The 21,281-nt window shown below is 44.5% G+C and overlaps 1 protein-coding gene across 1 annotated transcript in view; it reads right to left on the bottom strand.

The window, feature by feature from the left end:
• Positions 1-15,929, bottom strand: part of SFMBT2 (Scm like with four mbt domains 2) — an 89,758-nt gene extending 73,829 nt beyond the window's left edge. Inside the window, exons 1-3 of the mRNA XM_041413410.1 lie at positions 15,824-15,929; positions 10,763-10,857; positions 7,431-7,671 (exon numbers count right to left, since the gene is read on the bottom strand). Coding sequence (XP_041269344.1) covers positions 7,431-7,671; positions 10,763-10,857; positions 15,824-15,929 — 442 coding nt within the window. The remainder of the gene's footprint in view (positions 1-7,430; positions 7,672-10,762; positions 10,858-15,823) is intronic.
• Positions 15,930-21,281: the final 5,352 nt, after the last annotated feature.

Below are 21,281 nucleotides of genomic sequence, written 5' to 3'. Positions count from 1 at the left end.
GCCCACAGACACTGCACACATCCCTGCCTCGCTGGACCACAGGCTGCCTGGTCAGGCCTGCTCCTTTTTCCCTTCCTCCATTTGCTTGTGAGCATAAATAAATATAAATACAGTATAAGCAGATGTTGTTGTCCCTGGAAACTAGGCTTGCTGGGCATGTTCTGCTGAAACGGCTTCTTACTGGAAAATTAGGTTTTGATAAAAGTGTGTTTCTTTTCTTGCTTTTAATAAACAGAGCCTACTTCATGTGCAAGCTCTGGGCTTTCTTTTTTCTGCTGGAAAACTAAACAATCTTGCACGGTTTCAGTTCTTCAAATGCCTGATCCTCAGCAAGGACTGGGATCCCCAGGCACAAGAGCATCTCATGGGAATGGAGGAGAAGAATCTCAAGATGAATGCACAAGGAGAGGCCAAAGCCCTCTGAGAAAAAGTCTAACCCAGGCAAAAGGGCAAGGTGGTTCCAGCGCCCATTTTTGGGGCGCTGAGTCTGCTGCAACTCAACTCAAAGACAGTTTTTTGGGTGTTTAAACCCAAAGACAGCCACCCTGATGTTTCTGAGTGCAAAAACACTGATGTTTTCCTGAAGGAAAATGCTGGTGAGCACAAAGCAGAAGCTTTGAATTTATGGTTTCATGAAGGCGAGAAAGGAACTTTTTTAAGCCAGTTCCACCAGATACTCAAGAGGAGCAAGAAGAGTGACCCCAGCTGATGAGACTTGGCCTCAGGGGAAATTTTCCCCTCAGCAGAGAACTGAGAGTGCCCCAAGGTCACTACCTGAGCCACAGGGCCCCTGCAGAGCCAAGGCTGGGAATCCTGTCCACATTCCTAAAGAACACTTCTACAGCACTCCCAAAACACTCTAAACAAAAAGACCTGTGCTGAACCAAACACTGTTTTCCCCCCTCGATTTTCTCCATCCCTCACAGAGCCACAGCAGTGCACACCTCGCATTTCCCACTCAGGATGTGATTTTTGGTCTGAGTTTCACGAGTTTCACAACTGAAATATCAGGATAAATCATTTACTCCCCACTCCACCTAATAAACCTGCCAGCATCTCATCCCTGCAAGGCTCTCTGCAGTTATGCCTCTAGACCTGAAAAATTATATTAAAAGGAAAATCAAAACAGAAAATGTTTACTTCCAGCCCAGCAGACCTGGAGATGACCAAAACCCTCTGCATTTGATAAAGTCTACAACTCAAACTTCTTGCAAAGCCTGACCCATGGCCAGGCTGCGCCACATTTACACAGTAGCTCAACAATTAATTATATTCTCAAAAGACACGTGGGGGGCTGTTGTGCTCAGTTTACCCCCAAAGGGCCTCACTTGGCAATACTAAGTCTTTTGAAAGTAACTAAAGCCAGTAGCACATGAAAAAGATTTACAGTTTCACACAACAATGAAAAGAGCATTTTCCCTATCAAGACAACATTATCCTGATGGCACTCAAGCCACGAGCAGACTCTTGAATTTTCCCATCCCAGGTTGAGGGATCTGAATCATGCCAAGGAAGGGAAGAAAAAAACTACTCAGGGTGCTGTAATGAAAATATGCTTTTCTCAGGAGCAAGTCTGCAAGGGCTATGAGGGGCTGGGAGGAAATGCCAAGCCATGACTTGCTCCAATGAATTCCAGCTCCTGGAAACTCCCAAAATACACCAGAGTCAACTGACCTGACTCTTACCACAGCAAATTTCAGCCAAACCCAGCATTTTTACCTCCTCTCCTCCCCTTTGCCGTCATCAGGAGAGCTTAGAGAGAAAAAAAAAACAACTATTTTTTTATGTGCTCGTTAAGTATGATCTGCTAAATGTTCTATGCCAATGCATAAAGCTGCCTACTATGCTAATAGAATATTTAATTGACATTTATTTGCTGACTAGTTATTTATGCTAACGTCATCCCTGCATAATTAATAGTCTGCTAAAGTCGACTTGAAAAGCACACATAAAACACTGTACTAAGAGTCATTTGCAGCACTTAAAATAAAGAAATCCTACCATCTATTTACATTAGGTTAGTCTAAACTCATTTTTGATGGAATAATAGGATAAAGATCGGGCAGAGATTTTAAGAAACAGCCCTGTATACTGCTTTAGAAACATCCACAGGCTTTGACAGTGCAACCTGCCAAAGAAGATTTCCAAGTTTCATTTTACTTGGCTCGAGGGCCCAGTTCTTAGCTGATGTAAAACAGCATAAGCTCAGTGAATGCCTACTTATTTTCTCCAGCCTCAAGCTCTTAGGAAGTAATATTTCAGGTGAAAGAGCTAAACTGGGGCCACATCTGCTCTCCATATCAGTAAAAAAGCAAAAGGAGAAGTCCACCCTGCCCATCTGATCCCTCTACCTGCAAGTACAGTTTAATTTTGACTTCCTCTGGGATGAGATCACCAGCAAGAAGATGACTTCATTTAAAAAAAAAAAAAAAAAAAAAAAACAAACAAACAAACAAACAAACCCCAACTATATCCATGACTATTTTCTGAAAGGGAATCTCTGAACTCATCCACTGTCAAAAACATTATCTTGCATCTCTCTGTCCTCCTTTTGAGCACTCACGGACAAGCTTTGCATTCAGCAAGGGAGCTCCAATAATGATGCTGAAAGCCAAGGGTATGGGCCACATCACCACCACCCTGAGCTGTGACCCCAAAAAAAGCCTTCTGTGTGCCTTGGAGTGACATCAAACCCACACCTGCAACACAGCAGACCATTTTCTGGCCTTTCAGAATCATCCTGCTGTAAATTTCAACAAGGCCAACCAGATTCATTTCTCCCCTTCTTTACACTGCTGACCTCAAAGAGCAGGATTTTGCTCTGTGATAGATTCAAATGATAGTATATAAAACCAACCAAACAAAAAAAGCAGTAAGTTGCCATTTGAAGGTAACCCAATATGCCGTGGCACAAGTTTTATCTCCCTTTTCAACCATATCCTGCCCAGAATCTGCCCCAGCTCTTGGAATCACAGTGAAATTTCCCTCCTTTGTCCTACATCTGGGACAGGAGTTAATCTCACCTGACAGCCAGATGAAAACCTGCCTCAAATACTGACCAAATGATGGCGTTTGCCTTCACAGAAAGCCTGGGCAGGCAAAATGCTTTAAGTCTACCCTTCTTAATGGTAGATTTGATGATTAAACTTTATCAAGCTCAGCACCATGAAAGAGAAGGTTATTTCAACTCAGGATCAGACTTCTGAACTTTAATCCTCCTTGCACTGAGGCAACAGGGAAGTAAAAGCTGCTTTCCTACACAAAATCACAGTGGGATTGATCTTCTTGGTCACCAAGCCCAGGCAAAGCCAGTGTTCAGCGATTTCCCCATTAGCACCAGCCCACCACAAAACCAAAATATAGACCTGGCTCTGTCCCTGCTATGTTTCTTTCCATCTCCACAGACTCCAGCTCACAGATCTGCACACAGAAATGCCCTGTTTGAATTTCCATCTGTCAATAGCATCAAAGCAGAGCCGCTGCTGCAGTTCCAAGTGTACAAAACAATCCCGTCATCCGGTGTCTTCAGCTCATTCCAGGAGGCATTACAACAGTGCCAGGAGAGCCTGGGCTCTGTCAGCTCAGCTGGAAATCTGCAATCTGTACAAAAACCCCCGAGTGTCAATCACAGGATATCCCTGCTCTTTCACAATGCATAATTTAGCTACTACACTTGTCAGGTTCCCCACGCCGCTCCTGCGCCCGATGGTGGATGTGTCCAGGAACTCAACTGTCACCAACACAGGAAAACAGCACATGGAAATGAACAGGCTAAAGGACACCTCTTTTCCTCTCACTAGTCAGCAAAGTTTAGTTAGGCTTAAATTTTTAATGCTCAGTGGGTAAAAGGGATGAAGGATGCTCAGTCCAAGGGATGAAGGATGGCAACAAACAAGTGCACTAAGAGGAAGAAGAGAGTGTTTGGGGATAAATGCTACCCCTGTTTCCATGCAGGCTGATACAATGGGGAAATTTTAAGTAACTGATAGAAAATCTGCCTTACATCCCACCCTTACAGTGCAGGAAACAAAGCCTCCCACATTACCACAGCCCTGCCGCTGCCAGTGAACTCTGAAGCAGGTTGCCCTTCCTCATATGAACTACAAGTGCTGAAGGGTCTTGTCAGGAAGGATGAAAATTTCACACTCAGCTACATCAGACTGTAGTTACCCACTGCTTACACCACAGTTAATATGCAATAAAGAAGAAATCTCTGTCCCAGGACGTGACATTAGAGCTGATCAGTGCCAAAGCTACAGACCATAAGGACAGCTTCACACTTGCCTCAGCTAGTTCATGAATAAACATCCAATTCATTCAAATGAGTTCTATATTAACTAATTTAAATAATTTTCATTTTGCTTTGAATGGTAAACAGATCTATTCTGCCAGGATAGTTGAGTTTGCAATTCAAATTACACACCGATTTGTAATGAGAAAAATATAATTAATGGCAAAGCTTGAAGTAACTACAATTTTACTCCTTTGATTTCCTGTGAAGGAGGGGGTTGGAGCGTGAAGCTCACAAGGCACACGTGCACTCAAACCATCCTGCCATAAACCAAGACATTTTATTGCCACCTCAGGTATTCCTGATCTGGTGACTGCACCATCACGTCACAGGAGACAGAACATGACTTGACATTTTACTCACAGGCCACGGGCCTCATGATGCAACTAATGTCACCCCATAAATAACGGAGCAGCAGCCTGCAAATGAATCAACTTCCTTCGATTTGGATCATAAACTACAATTATTTGGCAGCCGCCTCTTAAAAGCTCTGTGTGTGCTGGACTTTAAATCAAGTTCTATTGATCTGCTGAACTGAACCAGCCCATTTTGTTGCATCTCTCTCCCATCTAATGAAATTCTTTGTCCCATCACTCCACCATTCCTGTCTGGCACCACATTTACGAGATGAGCAGCGATCAGTCCAACCTGACTCGTGAGCAGAAACAAAGCATTGTCCCAGTGCTGTCGTTCTGGCTGTTAAACAAGTCCATTTGGGCAACTCTGCTTTTTAACCAAAGCCTTCAGCTCCTGATTAAAATCACAGCCTAATGACAGACAACCAGCCCCAGCCATGCTGTTTGATTGCATGGTCTAGCCAACAGATACAGTTACTGCAATCAAGATTACAGCGCAGAACTGATGCCTTCAGAACCAGGTCTGTGCAATTTAAAGCTGGTTTTTGTTTCCCCCAAAAGTCTGACAGCAAAATAGAGAGGTTTAAAAAAAAACTCCACAGAGTTCACAGAGAACATCAGCTTCTCTTTTACCAGTGCATAGGTCCTATGATTCTTTAAGGCCTGAAAGCTCAGATCCTCTTGGGCATTTTAGATGCCTCATTCCAAAATATGAGCCAAGCTCTTAAATGCTTAAATCTCTTTTGGAATAACAACCCATGCATTTAATTTCTTCTTTTTGAAAATTATACTGTGACATCTTCAACAAAGTTTATTCACTGAAAATGGGAGTGGGAGTGAGAAAATAAACAAAAAAAAAGCCCCAGACTAACTGGGCAGTTGCCCACATTCAGCACCCGGGTGTCCAGTTACATCTCCCACCAGAGAAAAAGGGATGCAGGACACACTGCACACTTGCAGTCACTCAAGCAAGGCAATTCACACAGAGTGGCCACAACCCAAAGGGCAAATTCCAGCAGATCCGTGCAAAGCAGCTCCCTCAGGTTATAAGGGAATTGTTATTTTCTATTACAACATTCAGTAAATTCTCTTACCCCCCTGACCCTCACATTTGAGATTTAGTCTGCAGCACTGTACACCCTTCTGGTAGCGCTGATTGTAATCCACATAATAAAATGCAGTTTAAGAGGCCAATAAAATAAAATACCTCATCCCTCTCACATCAGCTTGATTTACTGGTACTAAGCCAAGAGATTTCTCAGCCATATTTATCTTCAAGGCTTTTTTTTTCTTTTTTTTTTTTTTTTAAGCAATCAATCTTGTGTTTATTCAAAACACACAGACCAGAACAAAAAGACAAGTTTAGCTCACAGTTGGGCACATGCAAGGCAGGAATGTCAGCTTTGATTCAAAGACTCTGTCTACAGCTCACTTCAGGAGGAAGTCAGGGAACACTTACTCCAGGAGAATTCCCACGTGGCACACAACTGGCACATGCACTGTTTCCAGTGGCCACACAGCAAAAAGGGAAAGAGTAACTTCTGCAACAGAGCCCTTAAATGAGACTTTCCTTAAATGTATGCACAAGCTGGAGGCTAAATATTCATCTCTTCTTCCCTTGATCCAGAATAAATGGGATATATGGCAGGAATACTTAGCAGCAACGCTGACAATATGCCTCTGCCTGGAGCAGTGTAGTAGCAAGGATACACCACAGCTGCTCTGTTGATGCACACAGCCTATACATACATACATATATATATATTTTTATTCTTATACACTGGGGATCAAATTGTATTATTAACAAACTGCTCCACATGGGCCACTCAGGAACCTACAACACTTCCATTCAGCTTCTGTGCACATAGGAGCTGCCCATCAGGACATGCCCTAACAAGTAATGACCAAATTCTGCTATCTTTAATCACATGGATCCACCACTGGAATTAAGAGCTGCCAGAGTCTGGCGATGGAAGGTTATAAATTTCCAGGGCAAAACACTTTTGAGTGCGAAGTCAGCTTCTGATTTTGGTTACACCCAAGCTGATCTTGCTTATGTTAGTTTGTTCTCACTCTTGAATTTCACCCCTCCTTTCTACAAGAACAGGACAGTTTTCTCCCTGAAGTGACAATCACAGCATTGCAGTTCATCGGTAACAAGACATCTCCCTATGGAAGAGCCTTCTGTCACCAGCTAGGGCAAAAACTCCTTTGCTGGAGGCTGACTGGCAAACTGAATCCTGTGGGGACACAACCCTGTCCACATCACCCAAAACCAGCTGAGGACCTGGAGTACCCATCCCCTGTCGCATTCACATTCCCTGAAAAATCCCTTGGCCCAGGATTCTTCTCCTGGGAAACTGAGAAACCCCAGAGAAAAAGGGAAACAATTATTATGTCATTTGATTCTCCTGTGTTTTGCTCATCTGGAATGTGTTTGGAGATTGTTTATCCAACAGGTGATTGTTTCACTGGGTTCTGTTATGAGTTGTTTTGACCCACTGGCCAATCAGTGCCAAGCTGCGTCCAGACTCTGGAGAGTCACGAGTTTAATTATTATCTTTTTAGCATTGTGTAAGTATCCTTTCTGTATTCTTTACTACAGTTTAGCATAGTATTCTTTAATATATTACAGTATCATAAAATAATAAATGAGGCTTCTGAGAACACGGAGTCAGATTCATCATCCCTTCCTTCATCGCGGCACCCCGCAAATACAACAACCCCAGAAATCTGAAAGCCCAACACCAGAGCAGGACCCCAGCAAAGCAGGCAGAACTCACCATCTGGAGGCATCAGGACCTTGTTGTTCTGCGTGCACCAGCCCACGGGGTGCAGGTCTGCTGTCATCACGTCACACCAGAAGTCTGCCCTGCGGTCGTCGCCGTAGCCGCAGTAGCGCAGCAGCAGGAGCTGCCCGCACGTGGTGATGATGGTAGCCACCCAGTACGTGTCTGGGTTGCTCTTGTTGGCCACTTCTAGTTTCATCCCGGGCTGGAAACTGCTCTGAAGGCTGATTTCAACCTTGCAAAACGAGAAAGGGATGGTGTTACTTTTTCTGCTGAGTAGGGACACCCCTCTCCCCTCCCCTGGAAACGCTGCTCTTTGTCACTGTCATATTTTCTGGAAAAATCCCTTCGCCAGGATTTCTTCTCCTGGGAAGCTGAGAAGCCTCAGAGAAAAATGTAAACAATAATTATCTGATTTGCTTCTCCTGCGTTTGCTACTTTGGAACGTGGTAGGTGATTGCTTCATTTGTTGCATGTGAATTGTTTTTACTTATTGGCCAATTACAGCCAGCTGTGTCAGGACTCTGGAAGAAGTCACGACTTTTCATCATCATTCTTTGTAGCCTTCTGTCTGTATCTTCTCTCTATTCTTTAGTATAGTTTAGTATAGCATTCTGTAATATTATAATAACATAAAATAATAGATTAGCCTTCTAAGAATATGGAGTCAGATTCAATCATTCCTCCTTTGTCCTGGGGACCCCGAAAATACCACAGCTCTTAAAGAGCAGCACTGGGATAGGACATGAGCTGATTGTGCTCCTAAATCCAACCACCTACTTCTCCATCTGTCTGAGCAGCTCCATTCCTACTTCACTTGCCCACAATGTAAGTCCCACAGGCTCTGAAGTCAGGACCTTCAGGTGTACTGCATCCAAGAGAGGACTGGCACTCATCTTCAACCCCTAAATGTCACTAATGCCTTGGGTACAGTCAGCATAACTCAAATGAAGTTTCATTTCCCAGGCAAATCACAGGACACAGAAAGGCAGCTATGGAGCACCTCTAGGAGTTAAGCCCAACTACAATAATTGGTCACACAATAACACTGAAGCCCCTCTAGAGGCTTGACAAGCATCAAGGGCTGAATGCTGTACCAGGCAGACCAAGGAGAGAATTTCCACTGCACCCATCCTCAGCAGCTCAAGCCCCAATCAATCCCCCCATGGAAAATGAGGTTATGACCTGCCACTGAAAGAAGTGAATTGTCTGGGTCACTGTCCTGCCATCTGATGGAGATGTCACTTCCACTTATTTCAGCAGCAACAGGGCACCTATAACTTGCCTTAGGACACTGGAGATGCCACTGCATCTCTTTTGGGACACTGCTGGCACTGCTGATGAACACCAGCACAACCTGTGTTCCAAGGACAGTGGGATGCCTCCAGCTGTTGCTGATAAAGTAGAGGTGGATGCCAGGACACTTGTCAGGTGCCAGCCTTCACAAAACCATCCAAAATGTAACCTGTCATTCCTCAGGAGATATTTAAGGACAGGTTGTCACAGGTTTCTTAGGACCTTATCAGCTACTGAATCCAGAGGGATTATAACTCTAGGTAAGCCTGTCTCTGATAGATTTCCAATTGAAATAGCAGTTTTAAATTACTCTTTTATTCACAAAGACAAATATAACATGGTCTACTTGCTCAACTGAGGATTTCACAGATGTGGGGATGCCAAGCTGCTGAGAAAACATTCCTCTGGTCCATCAGCAGTAACCCCTGCCTCATCCAGCTCCAGCTTCTGACCCCAAGGGCTGCCCAGCCAAACCCATTTATCACCTGCACTCTGTGTGCCTTTCCTGATGTGGGCACTTCCAGCAGAATCAATGCCCAGAGGCACAGAACAATTGAGAGGGACCTTTGGACATGGTCTAACACTGAGGTGGTCAGTGACATGCACTGCTTTACGCAGTGCTAAGGCAGGATCTCAGTGATGCTCAGAGTCCTCACAAACAATCCGGGTACAGAGTGGCCCATGTCCCGGTACAAATGGGATCTCCTGGCCTCCTCCCAGTACAGACTGGCAGCTGCAGCTCCAAACACCTGAGCCTGATGCCTGCAGAGAGTGATTCATTTGCTGGTTTTCTCCCTCTGCTCACCGTAACACCAACGAGGTGCTCTGGAAGCCAAGAGACTTGTGACTGGAAACCACATCAAGAGGAGAATCAGACAGACAGATAATACAATCTCCTCCAACAGCTTTCAGCTTTTTTTTGGCCAGATTTTTGAGGATCATGTTTCAGACTGTGAAGCAGTCACCAAGGACTGTTCCCAGCACCAATGTGTCCCACACTGACACTCCCAGGACTGAGGTGCTGTGAGACACTGCAGTCAGCAGCATCAGCAGGGTGATCTGGGCATCTCCTCACAAATTAAGACATCCTTAAGGGCTTCATGAAGCACTGAACTTTCTACTTGGAGCCTGGAGCAGAAATCTGAGACAAGATGCTCTCTCCAAGCAGCTGCTGGATCAAGAATGAACTCCCACAATAAGCACTGCCCTGCAAATCTCCAGTTTAGAGAATTATGGTCCTTCACCCTGCAATTCTCTGGGTTAACTGTTGTTAAATGAAAGCAAAATAGGGAATGGAGGACTCTCCTGGTTTCTCAGACTACATAAAAGAGAGGTTTTTCATCCCTGCAGCTCCTTTAGCCCTACAAAACAAGCCACAAAATTACCTGGAGGCAAAGGTAGTTTGACCAGGTGATCTCCAGAGGTGCCCCCAGATGCTGCTTGTGCTAACACAGAGCAGAGCACAGACCTTTCACTACCACAGCTGTCTGCATGCCCATGTCCAGCCAGGAAAAGCACCACCTGCCCAAGTCCCTGCTCCCCACACTTGTGAGACAGCACCTCCAGGCAGGAGAGATGGTTTCCTAAGGGCCACACTGAACTCCAGTGCTGAGTGACTCTGCCAGGCAGTAAATCAGGCACTAAAAGCAGCTCTGGGGAACCACAACACTCTTGTGAGATGCATCTCTGCAGGCTGGAATGGACAACAATGAATGTACAGGGGAAAACCAGTGAAGAGAAAAAAAAATGAGTGCATCAGAAGCAAAAGGAGAGCAACACAACCCCTCGAAAATGGAAAGTTTGATGCAGAGGATGGGAGTGGCAGACACACAGAACTCCCATCAGTGACTGCAACCACACCAAGGTCACCCAACACCAGCTGGGGGGCTATTCCCACTCAGGCTGTCACGTGTGTGGAGGGACAATTTCTCCCCAAAACGGGAAGACTCCACTACAGTTCTCCAGGGAGCCCCTGAAAACCAACAGAGGGAACATGTACAACACCCACGAGGCTCAGAGGGAGCACATACATGTTTGAAGGAGGTGTGGGGAGCAGCACTGGTTCCTGTTTCCTCCAGGAACTCGTCCCAGTTGAAGTCTGCATCCTCAATGCTGGAGCCCTCATCTGTTCAAAAGCAAAAGAAAAAAAAAATTAAAAAATGAGAGAAAGAAAAGCAGCCTAAAAGACAGCCAAAGAAGGCAAAAGTTGTGTCAAAGAGTTCAGGGTGAGAATAGCAACCAGTATAAACATCAACAGAAGGGAAAACAGAAAGCTTGCTTTAAGGATCTGTGTTTTGACCAGCTCTTGCTATGAATTCAGCAGACTCCGGGGTTTTAGCAGCCAACACTGAGACCAGAAATGACTCTGCTTCCATGGCAGTAGGGGCACAAAACTGTCACACGCTGCAAGAGGCACTTGGGCTCTTTTATTTTGCATTTGGTGACTCCCTGCCTGCCCACCACCAGCGAGGTTCAATGAATGTCCCCTCCCAGTGCTCCCCCAGCACTGGTGACTGCAGCAGTGCCCCAGGGATAAATGAGAAGATGCTTCTGTTGGCTGAGCCGTGTGTGGAACAAACACCCCAACCCTTGGGTGAGTGAGACCCATTGTCACTCCTGCTGCTTCTCCTTCCTCAGCATCGCTGCATCCATACATTTCAGATAAACCCCTTTTCCCCAAGGCTACAGCTGCTTTCCCCAAACCTCCCAAGACCCCTAGTGCCTTCTTATTCTCTGCTCTCCTTCAGATTTGGGGCTCTGTGTCCTCTCTCCCCCATCCCCACAGCAAGGGCTGGACATGACCACTCCTTCTCTCCTTCCTTTAAAACCACACTGAGGCAGAGCCAAGGCCCCAAACCATCCCTGAAACGCACCCAGCAACAATTAAAAATAAATCTTCTTTCACTTACAGAAAATCAGCCAAATCTGATTGTTTTCATTTTGTTCCCAAGCAATCTTGCAAGGCCAGTTTCATCCCCAGAGCAAAAATATTTACAGTCTAGCAATGAGCTCTTTGCAATAAGCATTTATCAGGCAAGCTCTGCGAGACCCTTTACCTGCCCCAGCATTCATCAGTGTGGTCATGATGTAATTAAAGTGACTCATGACAAACTGAATTAAGAACCCTCCCCAGACAGTTTTATGAAGAAAAAGGCTAGGTTAATTTATTGCAATTATTGCTACAGGTCTCCAGTTTCCAGGACCAGAGAAAATTATGTTGTGCAAGGGGAATCTCTCATTATTAAAAGGGGAAGACACAGTTTTTATTTGCTGCCTGTGGCACCAGACCCATATAGGTGAGGGAGAAAAAAGGGGATCAGAAGAGGGTTTTTGAGACAGAGCTGGTGGAGGGTAAAGATCTGTCTGGGAGTTCAAATCTGAGCTGTCAACACTATTAAACACTTGCATGCTTCTGCATCAAGTCTGACTCCTTGTTCTAAACTCAAATCATCTCCTTAAATATGGAGATGCAAATCAACGTTTACTCCAGTGATAAAGAGGCTACCAGATGACTCTTCAACTCAGCAAGAAATAACCCAATTCCATGATTACAATCCAAAAATAGACAAATTCATGGCAGAATAAAGAATGGGCTTTGTTTTGATTTTTGCAATCACTGCAAAAACCTCCAGGCTCAGAAGCTGGCTCTACTTGAGCTATCTGACCCAGAATGAGGGGTTTGTTCAACCTTGACTGAATGATAAGCCACAACTTAACCACAAGGTGGGAGCTTGGTGGAAAAATTCTGTATCATGCAGGCAGGCAATTTAGATGAACAGGGGTATTTTTCGGCCTTCGTGCCTGCAACCCTGCAGAGTTAATGTTACAAAGAGCTGTGTGCAGAGATTTCAAAGGCTGAGCCTCTAAAACCAAGTCCATCAGTAGATGGGCAGGTATGATTGTCCATTCCAGGCTTAGAATTGCTTAAGCAACGTTTTACCCTGAGCACAACCAATCCCCATCCCATCAAAGGTCAGAAGCACCTGACATGAAAAGCTTAAAGTGCATCATCCCCTCTGCCTCATCTCTCCCTGCTACCTGTGTCTGTGGGGTTGGGATGGAATTTTCCAACAATCCCAAGGGCATCTCCACCTCAGGACCTGGCCAGGACATTTGGAGCAGTCTGCACAGGGCAGTGGAGGAGTCACCATCCCTGGGGGGATTTAAAACATTAACACAGAGATGTGGCACGTGGGGACACGGCTTAGGGTGTGCTCTTGGCAGTGTTGGGGGAATGGTTGGACCCAAAGCTCTTAGAGATATCTTCCAACCTAAATAATTCTGTGATTCTGTGACTTCCAGGTCAGCCCTGGCCTCTCTTCTCTCCTGGTCAGACACTACTGTCACAGTCATATTTTCCAGAAAAATCCCTTTGCCCAAGATTTTCTGAGAAGCCTCAGAGAAAAAAGGAAACAATAATTATCTGATTTGCTTCTCCTATGTTTTGCTGCTTTAGAATGTGCCTGGACATTGTTTATCCAACAGGTTATTGTTTCATTGGTTTCATGTGAGTTATTTTGACTTAATGGCCAATCAGGTTCGGGGCCCTGGGGAGAGAGTCACAAGTTTTCATTATTATCTTTCTAGCATTCTGTAAGTATCCTTTCTGTATTCTTTAGTATAGTATACTCTTCTTTAATATAATATAAACTAATAAATTAGCCTTCTGAGAATGTGGAGTCAGATTCATCATTCCTGCCTTCCTCTGGGAACCCCACAAATACAATGCACTTCCATGTCAGAGCATTTCCCTTTCCCTCAGCCCAGGATGCTCACAGTGTGCTCTCAGTTTTTATCCCTGTTTTTGCTCTCATCTCCTGTGTGGGTCAAGGTAAGTCTCTCCTCCAGCACGTTTCTCCTCTTCTCCAGCCCTCCTCAGCAGTCTTACAGGGAAGATTCATTCCACAGAGGTTTTCAGTTCAGTGCATCATCCCCAGCCCTTGCAAGGAGCAATGTCTCCAGGCAGGTCAGAGTCTTCTCCAGAATTTGGAAAAAGCTTTTAACAAATATAACTAGATGCTAGTTATGAATGCATCAAGTCCTTCACAACCTTATTAACCCTGACCTACTCTGCCACAGGCCAGCACAGAGACTCTCACTGGCAGGATCCTTCACATGCTGCCCAGCAAAACTCACACCACCACCTGCTGAATAAAATACCACCCAGATCTCTCCTTTCTAAACCCAAAAAAAGAGGCTTCAATGCCCAGAGCAAGGCAGAGTGAGAGCTGCAGCCTTCCCTCGCTGTCAGCTCATTCCTCTCTGACACATCACCAGCCTGGCTCCTCTACCATGTTTTATCTGCAGACTTTATCAGGAAATTACTTTTACAAGGTCTGTAAAAATAATGTCAGAGCACTCATTTATCACAGCATCAGCGGTTTATTTTGCTTCATTTCACCACAACTGATTCTGAAGGGACTGTATGTTTTCAAAATGGTTTTTCAATGGATTTTGCTCCCTGCTGGAATTCTGGCAGGGGGGCATCCAGAGCAGACAGAGAGTGGCACAGGGATGGGACCAGCCCAAATGACCTAACACCACGCAGACATGCAACAGGGCTGCACACAAATCTCCTCATCCATCACAAAAACCCAACTGCTGAGGAGCACAGGACACCCTGAAAGGTGATAAATCTGGCATTAAACCTATTTTACATACCAGCTCCCTTTCCAATTATTGGCACTTAGGTCCAGAGCTTTTTCTTAATGAAAGAGTCAAGGCTGGCTGGTTTGCAATACGGTGATGTATAAACAAGCCCAGGATGACAAATAAAATCAACAAGTCATTATCTGCGAGCCTCTCAATGGCTTTAAAGTGCTCATGCATTGACATTATAAAAATGCAACTGTTCCAGCTGTTAACAGCCCCCTGGAATGTTCAGCTATGGAAAAGAAAAGGGATAAAAGACCCAAACCCTGTGGCTCCAGAAACACTATTTTTTTTTCCCCAGGCTTCACTGTAGGAGAAAGTATTTAAGGCAAATTGCTTAGACATCTTATTCATAGCATGTACATACACATACATTACTTTCTGAGTGAAAAGAGCACTGAAATGCTCCCACAACAGGTGTGGGGAGAGGGAGACACCTGATCAACCACAAACCTCTGGCACAGCCTTGGGAGAGCCATCAAAATCCTTATCCCCACCACAATTTAGGCATTGCAGGCCAGTTCTCCTCATCCCCAAAAAAAAGTCTATGGTTGGCCAACTGAATCTCATCATAGAGATTCCTACCTCTCAACCACAGATAAAAATAGACCCAGTGTGTGACTAGACCAGCCCAGATGTGTCTACTCTGGAAATCCAAGGATCTGGTGTCCAAGAAAACAGGAAAATCACTGAGCTGCTACAAGAAGTGAGGAAACTGAAGGCTGAGTGGCCAAATTTCTGACATGCTGAGGGAAAAGCAGGGAATAGCCTGGCTTCAGAAAGAAAGTAGGTTAGGTCTAGCCATAATGTATTTTTTCATCATGTGACACCGTCTCCTCCAGCTAAGGCTGGATATGGGAAGTTAAAGCACCTGATCCCACGAAAAATCACCAGAATGGAGCATTTACTTTTCTGCATCTACCACAGAACACCCAAATTTAGCACAGCAGATCCTCACACCTTCAGGAGCCCATCCCAGAGCATTACAAAGCATCCAGTCAGGAGCACAAGGACAACATATGACCAGCTCTCCTCAGTGTTTGTGAAACCCCCTCACCTGAAGCACTCCAAAAAATAGCGAAGGAAATGAGGGGGAAGGTCAAAACAAAGGAGAAATGCTAAAAAATTCTGAATGCTTGTTCTGTCTCTCTTTACCACAAAATTTCAACAGCGTAAAAAACGCTGGGGAAGCTGGGAGAACGCAATATGATGCCTTAGGAAAGGTTTTCCACGGCTGTTTAAATTTTGAATAGCTGATACCTACTGCAGATGAGGTCCAGAAGAGGAAAAGCTCCTATTTCCCATCAATCACGGGACACAGTCCAATCCTTAAGACCCAAAAAAGAGTACAACCATTCCCAATGCCTCCCTGGCTCCCAGCTCTACCTGTGAGGAGCTGCAGCAGGGACAAGGACTCGTGGAGGTGAAGGGGAGCTCACCTGAATCAAACTGCTCCCCATCACCGTTGGCTGGGCTGGGATCCTTCTCTGGGGAGAGCTGCTGGGTCTCCCTCATGCTGGCAATGAAGGATGCCCTCGTCTCCATGGCTCAGAGGAAGAGGCTTGGCCTTCCTAATTCATCCTGCAGCAAGGAGGACAAGCTACAAGGAAAATTAAAAAAAAAATAAAAAAAAAAAGAGTAATTTATTGCACACCAACCCATTCCCTCAGCACTTCCTGATGGTTTTCATGCCACCCCATCTTGACATGGTTGGAATGAAAGATCTCAGAGGTCTTTTACAACCTAAATAATTCTATGACTCTCTGATGGTGACCCTTCCATCCTGCTCGTCTCCAGCCTGCAGCTGGGGTTGGAAGAAAACCACAACAAAGGAGCTTAGTGGCAATAATATAATATGAGCAACAGCAAAAATAATGACAAGAGAGAAGATAATAAGGTAACAAACAGCATCAGACGTTTCACATCTCAAAGTTCCCACCAGCTCACCAACAGAGAGAGAAGGATGAGCCCACAAGGCAGCACAACCCATGCCAAAAAACAACATCTCCACCATGTTCCAGCCATTTCAGCCCTTCATTTCCAGTTTTTGATGCTGTGTGAGATATATCTCACTGCATAAATATTTAAACTTCCAAAGGGGGAGATCTGTGATAATGAAACAGAGCAAACACCAAAGTGAAAATACTCATGAGAAAGAGACTGGAGTAACTCTAGATAATAAAACTGAGCATGCAAAATGCAGATACCTTCATGAAATAGTGCTGGCTGCAACTGTTTATTGAATGAGGACTGACCTAAGGTAACTGTACCAATTTTAACATGCACAGCAGGAAATACTAGCTGATTTTAAATTGGGTTGTGTTAGCAGAGGAGTTTCTTCTAGCAGGAGTGACCATAGTAAATTCAAAGTTGAATACAGACACACAGAAATGAAAAACAATATGAGGAAGGGCACCCAGGCTGATCAGATTTTGCATCAGACACCAGACTAAATGAGAACTGTATTTCCAGCCACTCTAAGCCACCAGACAAGCAATACCCCAAGAAACACCTTCAGGAGCAGATGAAAAACAACTCCAAAGTGAGCTTTTCAGTAAAACTCTGAGATGCTGATGAATTATGAGGTGTCAAAGGACGACTGAAAAAGAGAAACCAAGAGCTGCGGTTATGGGCACAGAGGGAAGCAGCTATTCACACAAGATATGCTAAAGCAAAGCCAGGCAGTAGGGAAGGTGTGTGTCCAGAATATCTGATGGGGAAGACTGGTCCTGCTTGTTAGAGAAGCCTCCAAATCCCACAGGACACAGAGGACTATGCCAAATGCTCTGCAAAATGTGTGACTAAAAGTAGGAAAGAAGTTTACTGCCAGACGCCAGGCAAAGCAGGATGTAATAAGATGGTAAAAATATATGGGATTTTTTCAACTTTTACTACTGTGGAGGCATATTCTAGAAGACTAGATATGATGGTTGTAAAATAGAAAGGAGGAGAGTGTTCTGCCATGGATTTCTCACTCCCAGTTTTTAAGGTCGCTCCTATGGCAATTTAAAAGAAGAAATGGACGTGTGTGAGCAGTTATATCAGAACTGAGAAAGATGAGGAGCATGTCAAGTGCCTGATATCCATCAGATGGACCATGGTGGAAATGTCTGCTGGAGAATCACAGCTGCAATTAAAACCTGCAAAAACTAGAGATGTTTCACCAAAAAAATCACTGATGGAAGCAAATTACCAAGGCAGGTGATTCAACCTCCACCAAAGGCTGCTCAGGCAAAGTTAGAAATTTTTGTTCCCCACCCCAAAGGAATCTGGTAATGAAAGAAAAAAGGAGTATTTTAAAAAATTATTTTTAGAAAATATTTTAAAAAATGAAGATCATAACCCAGCTTAGAGCAATATGGTTGCTGGTCTCTTCACAGAGTGCTCAGCAAACTTTAAGCACTCCACAAATATGACCCTTTTCCCACTGCCATGGCCACTCCAGCACTACATCTTTATTCTTTGTTGACATGAGACTTGCTAATGAATTAAGTGTATTATAGACTCCAAGTATTCTGAGTGCAGCTAACCTCAGAACATGCACATCACTCATCCCCAGTGTATATTAAGTTTCAATTAACCATGAAACTAGAAGCAGCCAGTTTACTGAAAGTCAAAAAAAAAACCCCACTTCTCCTTTGATAGAGATGCTCCGTAAATATCATTAATAATAAATTAGCTAAGTATCAGGACTTTACATCAAGCTTGTTAAATGTGAGAGGAGGGGAGACGGCAGCTGAAGTTAAACCTTGGGGGATGTGGCTGCTTTAATTTTTGCCAGGGACCAGACAAGGATGGAAGATAACCTGGGTCTACCAAAAAATGCAAAGAACAGAGAGAAACAGAGGTATCAATTTAAACACAACAAATCCATCATCTTAAAAGAGAGCTCAGGGGTAACAATATAAATACCAAGAAGAAACATAATCCTCTCAGTACTGTAGTTAAATCTTGTGATGCTTCTATTATGCTGATAAAACAGAGTTATGAGCTGACAAAAAGCTGAAGGTGCCCAATCAGACAATAACAGTATATGCTTTTTTTTTTTTTTTGAGCCCACTTCAATTAAAAGGGGGAAATACAGACTCTCTGAGGCACATTCAACAACATCAACATTTTTGGGGTTTTCAACTCTATTTTAATGTATTTTTTGATTAAACTATGGACAACTTTACTGACTTTGAAATGTCACGTTTAGAGCATCCACATCCCAAGGAAGCTGGATCTATCAGAGGCCATTACTTGGCTTATTTTGGGAATAATAAGTTTACCAGTTATGGTAGGAGAGCACTTCAGTATTTTCCCAACAGCATGTGACAATGAGACCAAACTCTTATGCAAACACCAGCCTCAAATGACAGCACTGAGCTTTAGTGTTGATATAACTAACTAGCAAAGAAAGCTGACACAGGGTATTAATTTTTCACTTCTTATTAATTGCTGCTAATTAACACTTCAAACAGAGTCCCCAGCCATACTGTTAACAGTAGCACACTGGCTGGCCTGCAATCATCAACATTACATGAGCAGCACACACCACTGTACTCCAATTCCTCTGCCAGTGCGAAATCCACTGGAAACCAAATCAAGGACCACAAGCCAGCCCGGGAACAAGGTGATGGGAAACAGCACCAAAAGAGGCTCAAGGTGACATTACACCAGGCAGATGCACAAAGGAAAATCCTACGAAATGCATTTGAAGGAGCAGGGAGGGGGGAAATTCCCTGGTTTCAGATCCCTTGCTCATTGTTTCTGCACAGCAGTGGCTCAGACAGATCCGATTCTTCCCCCCACGCAGCTCCCATTCCCCTGGCATTTAATTCAGATCTAGGCTCTTAACTCACAGGCAGGAAAAGCCAGGCAATATAATAAAGAATCTCTTTTATTTCCTTCTTCCCACGGCTGTCAGTCTCAGCCCTGCCTTTATCTCCAACGTGCTGCCTTGTCATCTGTATCAATATTGGCTCTTTGTACAAGCACAGCATTGGCTTCCTCACACCATTTTACACTTCTCATCTCCTGTCAGCTCCATCCTGGTGTTTCTTCCTTTGGAGTGATCCTCTGTAGGGAGAGATCCCTTACCCACACACAAATCCAGCACCCCTAGGGCTCTTCCTTAAAGCTACTCCTGAAAAACTTCATTTCTCCCTCCAAAGCATGCTTGGTTAATCGGGATTGACACAAGGAAGACAAAAAAGATCCTGCACCCTTAAAACCTCCAGCCTGGTCTCTGTCAGGCTTGGTGCTGTGACCAATTCCCTGGGAGCCTGTTCCAGTGCTCAGCCACCCTCTGGAGGGAGAACCCCTTCCAAATACCCAGCCTAAACCAAACCAAGAAAAATCACATCCAAAGGATGACTGACTTAATTTCAGACACCTGAAATTCAGATGAGATGAACAACCCCCAGGGGATTCCTGTTCTTGCACAGCACCTGCTAATGTTTTAAATATCCAGATTTCCCAGCAGACAAGCTGCATCAGTCACAGAATGGTTTGGGGTGGAAGAGGCCATAAAGATCACCTGGTTCCAACCCTGCTGCCATGGGCAGGACACTTTCCACTAGACTGAAGAGAGATGCTCAATGCCATGTGGTCCTGGTGGTGTTTGTGGAGCAGGATGAAGGGGATCTCATCCTGTGGGATATGATCCAGGATGCACTGCCAGTGACAGCCTGCCACAATACTCACATCCCTGAGCATCTGCACTATGCAGTGGAAGCTCATTCAGAAGGGATATTGAACACGTCAAGTAACAGTTTCACCTCCTAGAAAAACGGCTTGTCTCTCCTCTCTGACAAAGTACCAGTTGGAAACCTTTAAAGGACCTTTTCTTTCAAATTCCTGTGAGGGTTTTTTTATTATTTATTTGAGAGGTTCCCTCGCCAAATGTTTTCACTTATAGCAACTGACAATTTCTCTTTCATATTGAAGACCCCACAGGATTTTAATAAGGGAAATTTACTGCTTTGAACAGCGCTGTGTTGCACTCTGGGGTGGAAGAAACAAATCCCATGTACTCTGGAGAACCAGGAATGTTCACAATATTCAAATACATAAAAAACAACTGAATGGGGAAAGAACATAATCTGTTTTCCATGTTCTTGGTGGATTGAAGAAGGCAGCTTGGCTGAAACTGCAGGGAGGGGACAGGATTTGGGCAAGAGAAGAAATCAACTTATAATGAATTTGGTGAAGAAGTGGAATACACAGAAGTGGGAAGAGCACAGAGCTCTGCTTTTTGGAGGAGTTAGGATGCTGATGTGCCCAGAAAGGGATCTTGGTAGAGTTAATCCTGCCCTGGGGTAAGGGATGGTCAGTCCAAGACCCCTTCCAGTCCCCCTCCTCCAGCCACTCAACAGGACTCATCCTTCTGCTCCTGAAGTCAGCATTTGTCCAGCAGCAGAAAATAAAACAGTAAGCCTGGAGGGAAAACACGTAAAAACAGGAAATTAGGAAACCACCAGAGCAGGGATGGTCTGGATTGTCTACCTCGAAGTCAGAGAAGCAAAGGAACCAAACTCCTCTGAAGACACATGGTGGTGGAGGGATTGTGCAAGGAGGTGGCAGCCCCTGTAACTCAGCTGGTCCTTGCTCTCCTCTCTTCTTGCACTGGTGCCAAAAGCTTCACACTTTTGATGCCAACAGAGACAAACCTGTTCTACAAAGCAATTTTCTCATCCTCCCTACCTTGCACACTCCTGAGTCCGGGATACACACACAGATAAATGGTAGTAAGATGAGATAACAGAAAGTAAAATAAACCTAATTAGAGACTGTTAACTTGCAAAAAGCCCTGCAGTATTAAGAAAAGAAACAGAAATGACAGGCAGACACCCAGGCTTGGGTACACATCACCCTCTTAGCTGTCCTGTGTGTAAATAAAACCTAAGGACCTAG

This window comes from Onychostruthus taczanowskii, unplaced genomic scaffold (genome assembly GCF_017590055.1).
Source record: "Onychostruthus taczanowskii isolate IOZ18803 unplaced genomic scaffold, ASM1759005v1 scaffold41, whole genome shotgun sequence".
NCBI classification, from domain to species: Eukaryota; Metazoa; Chordata; class Aves; order Passeriformes; family Passeridae; genus Onychostruthus; species Onychostruthus taczanowskii.
The sequence above is the reverse complement of the archived record's forward strand: the minus strand, read 5'-3'. Positions and strand labels throughout refer to the sequence as shown.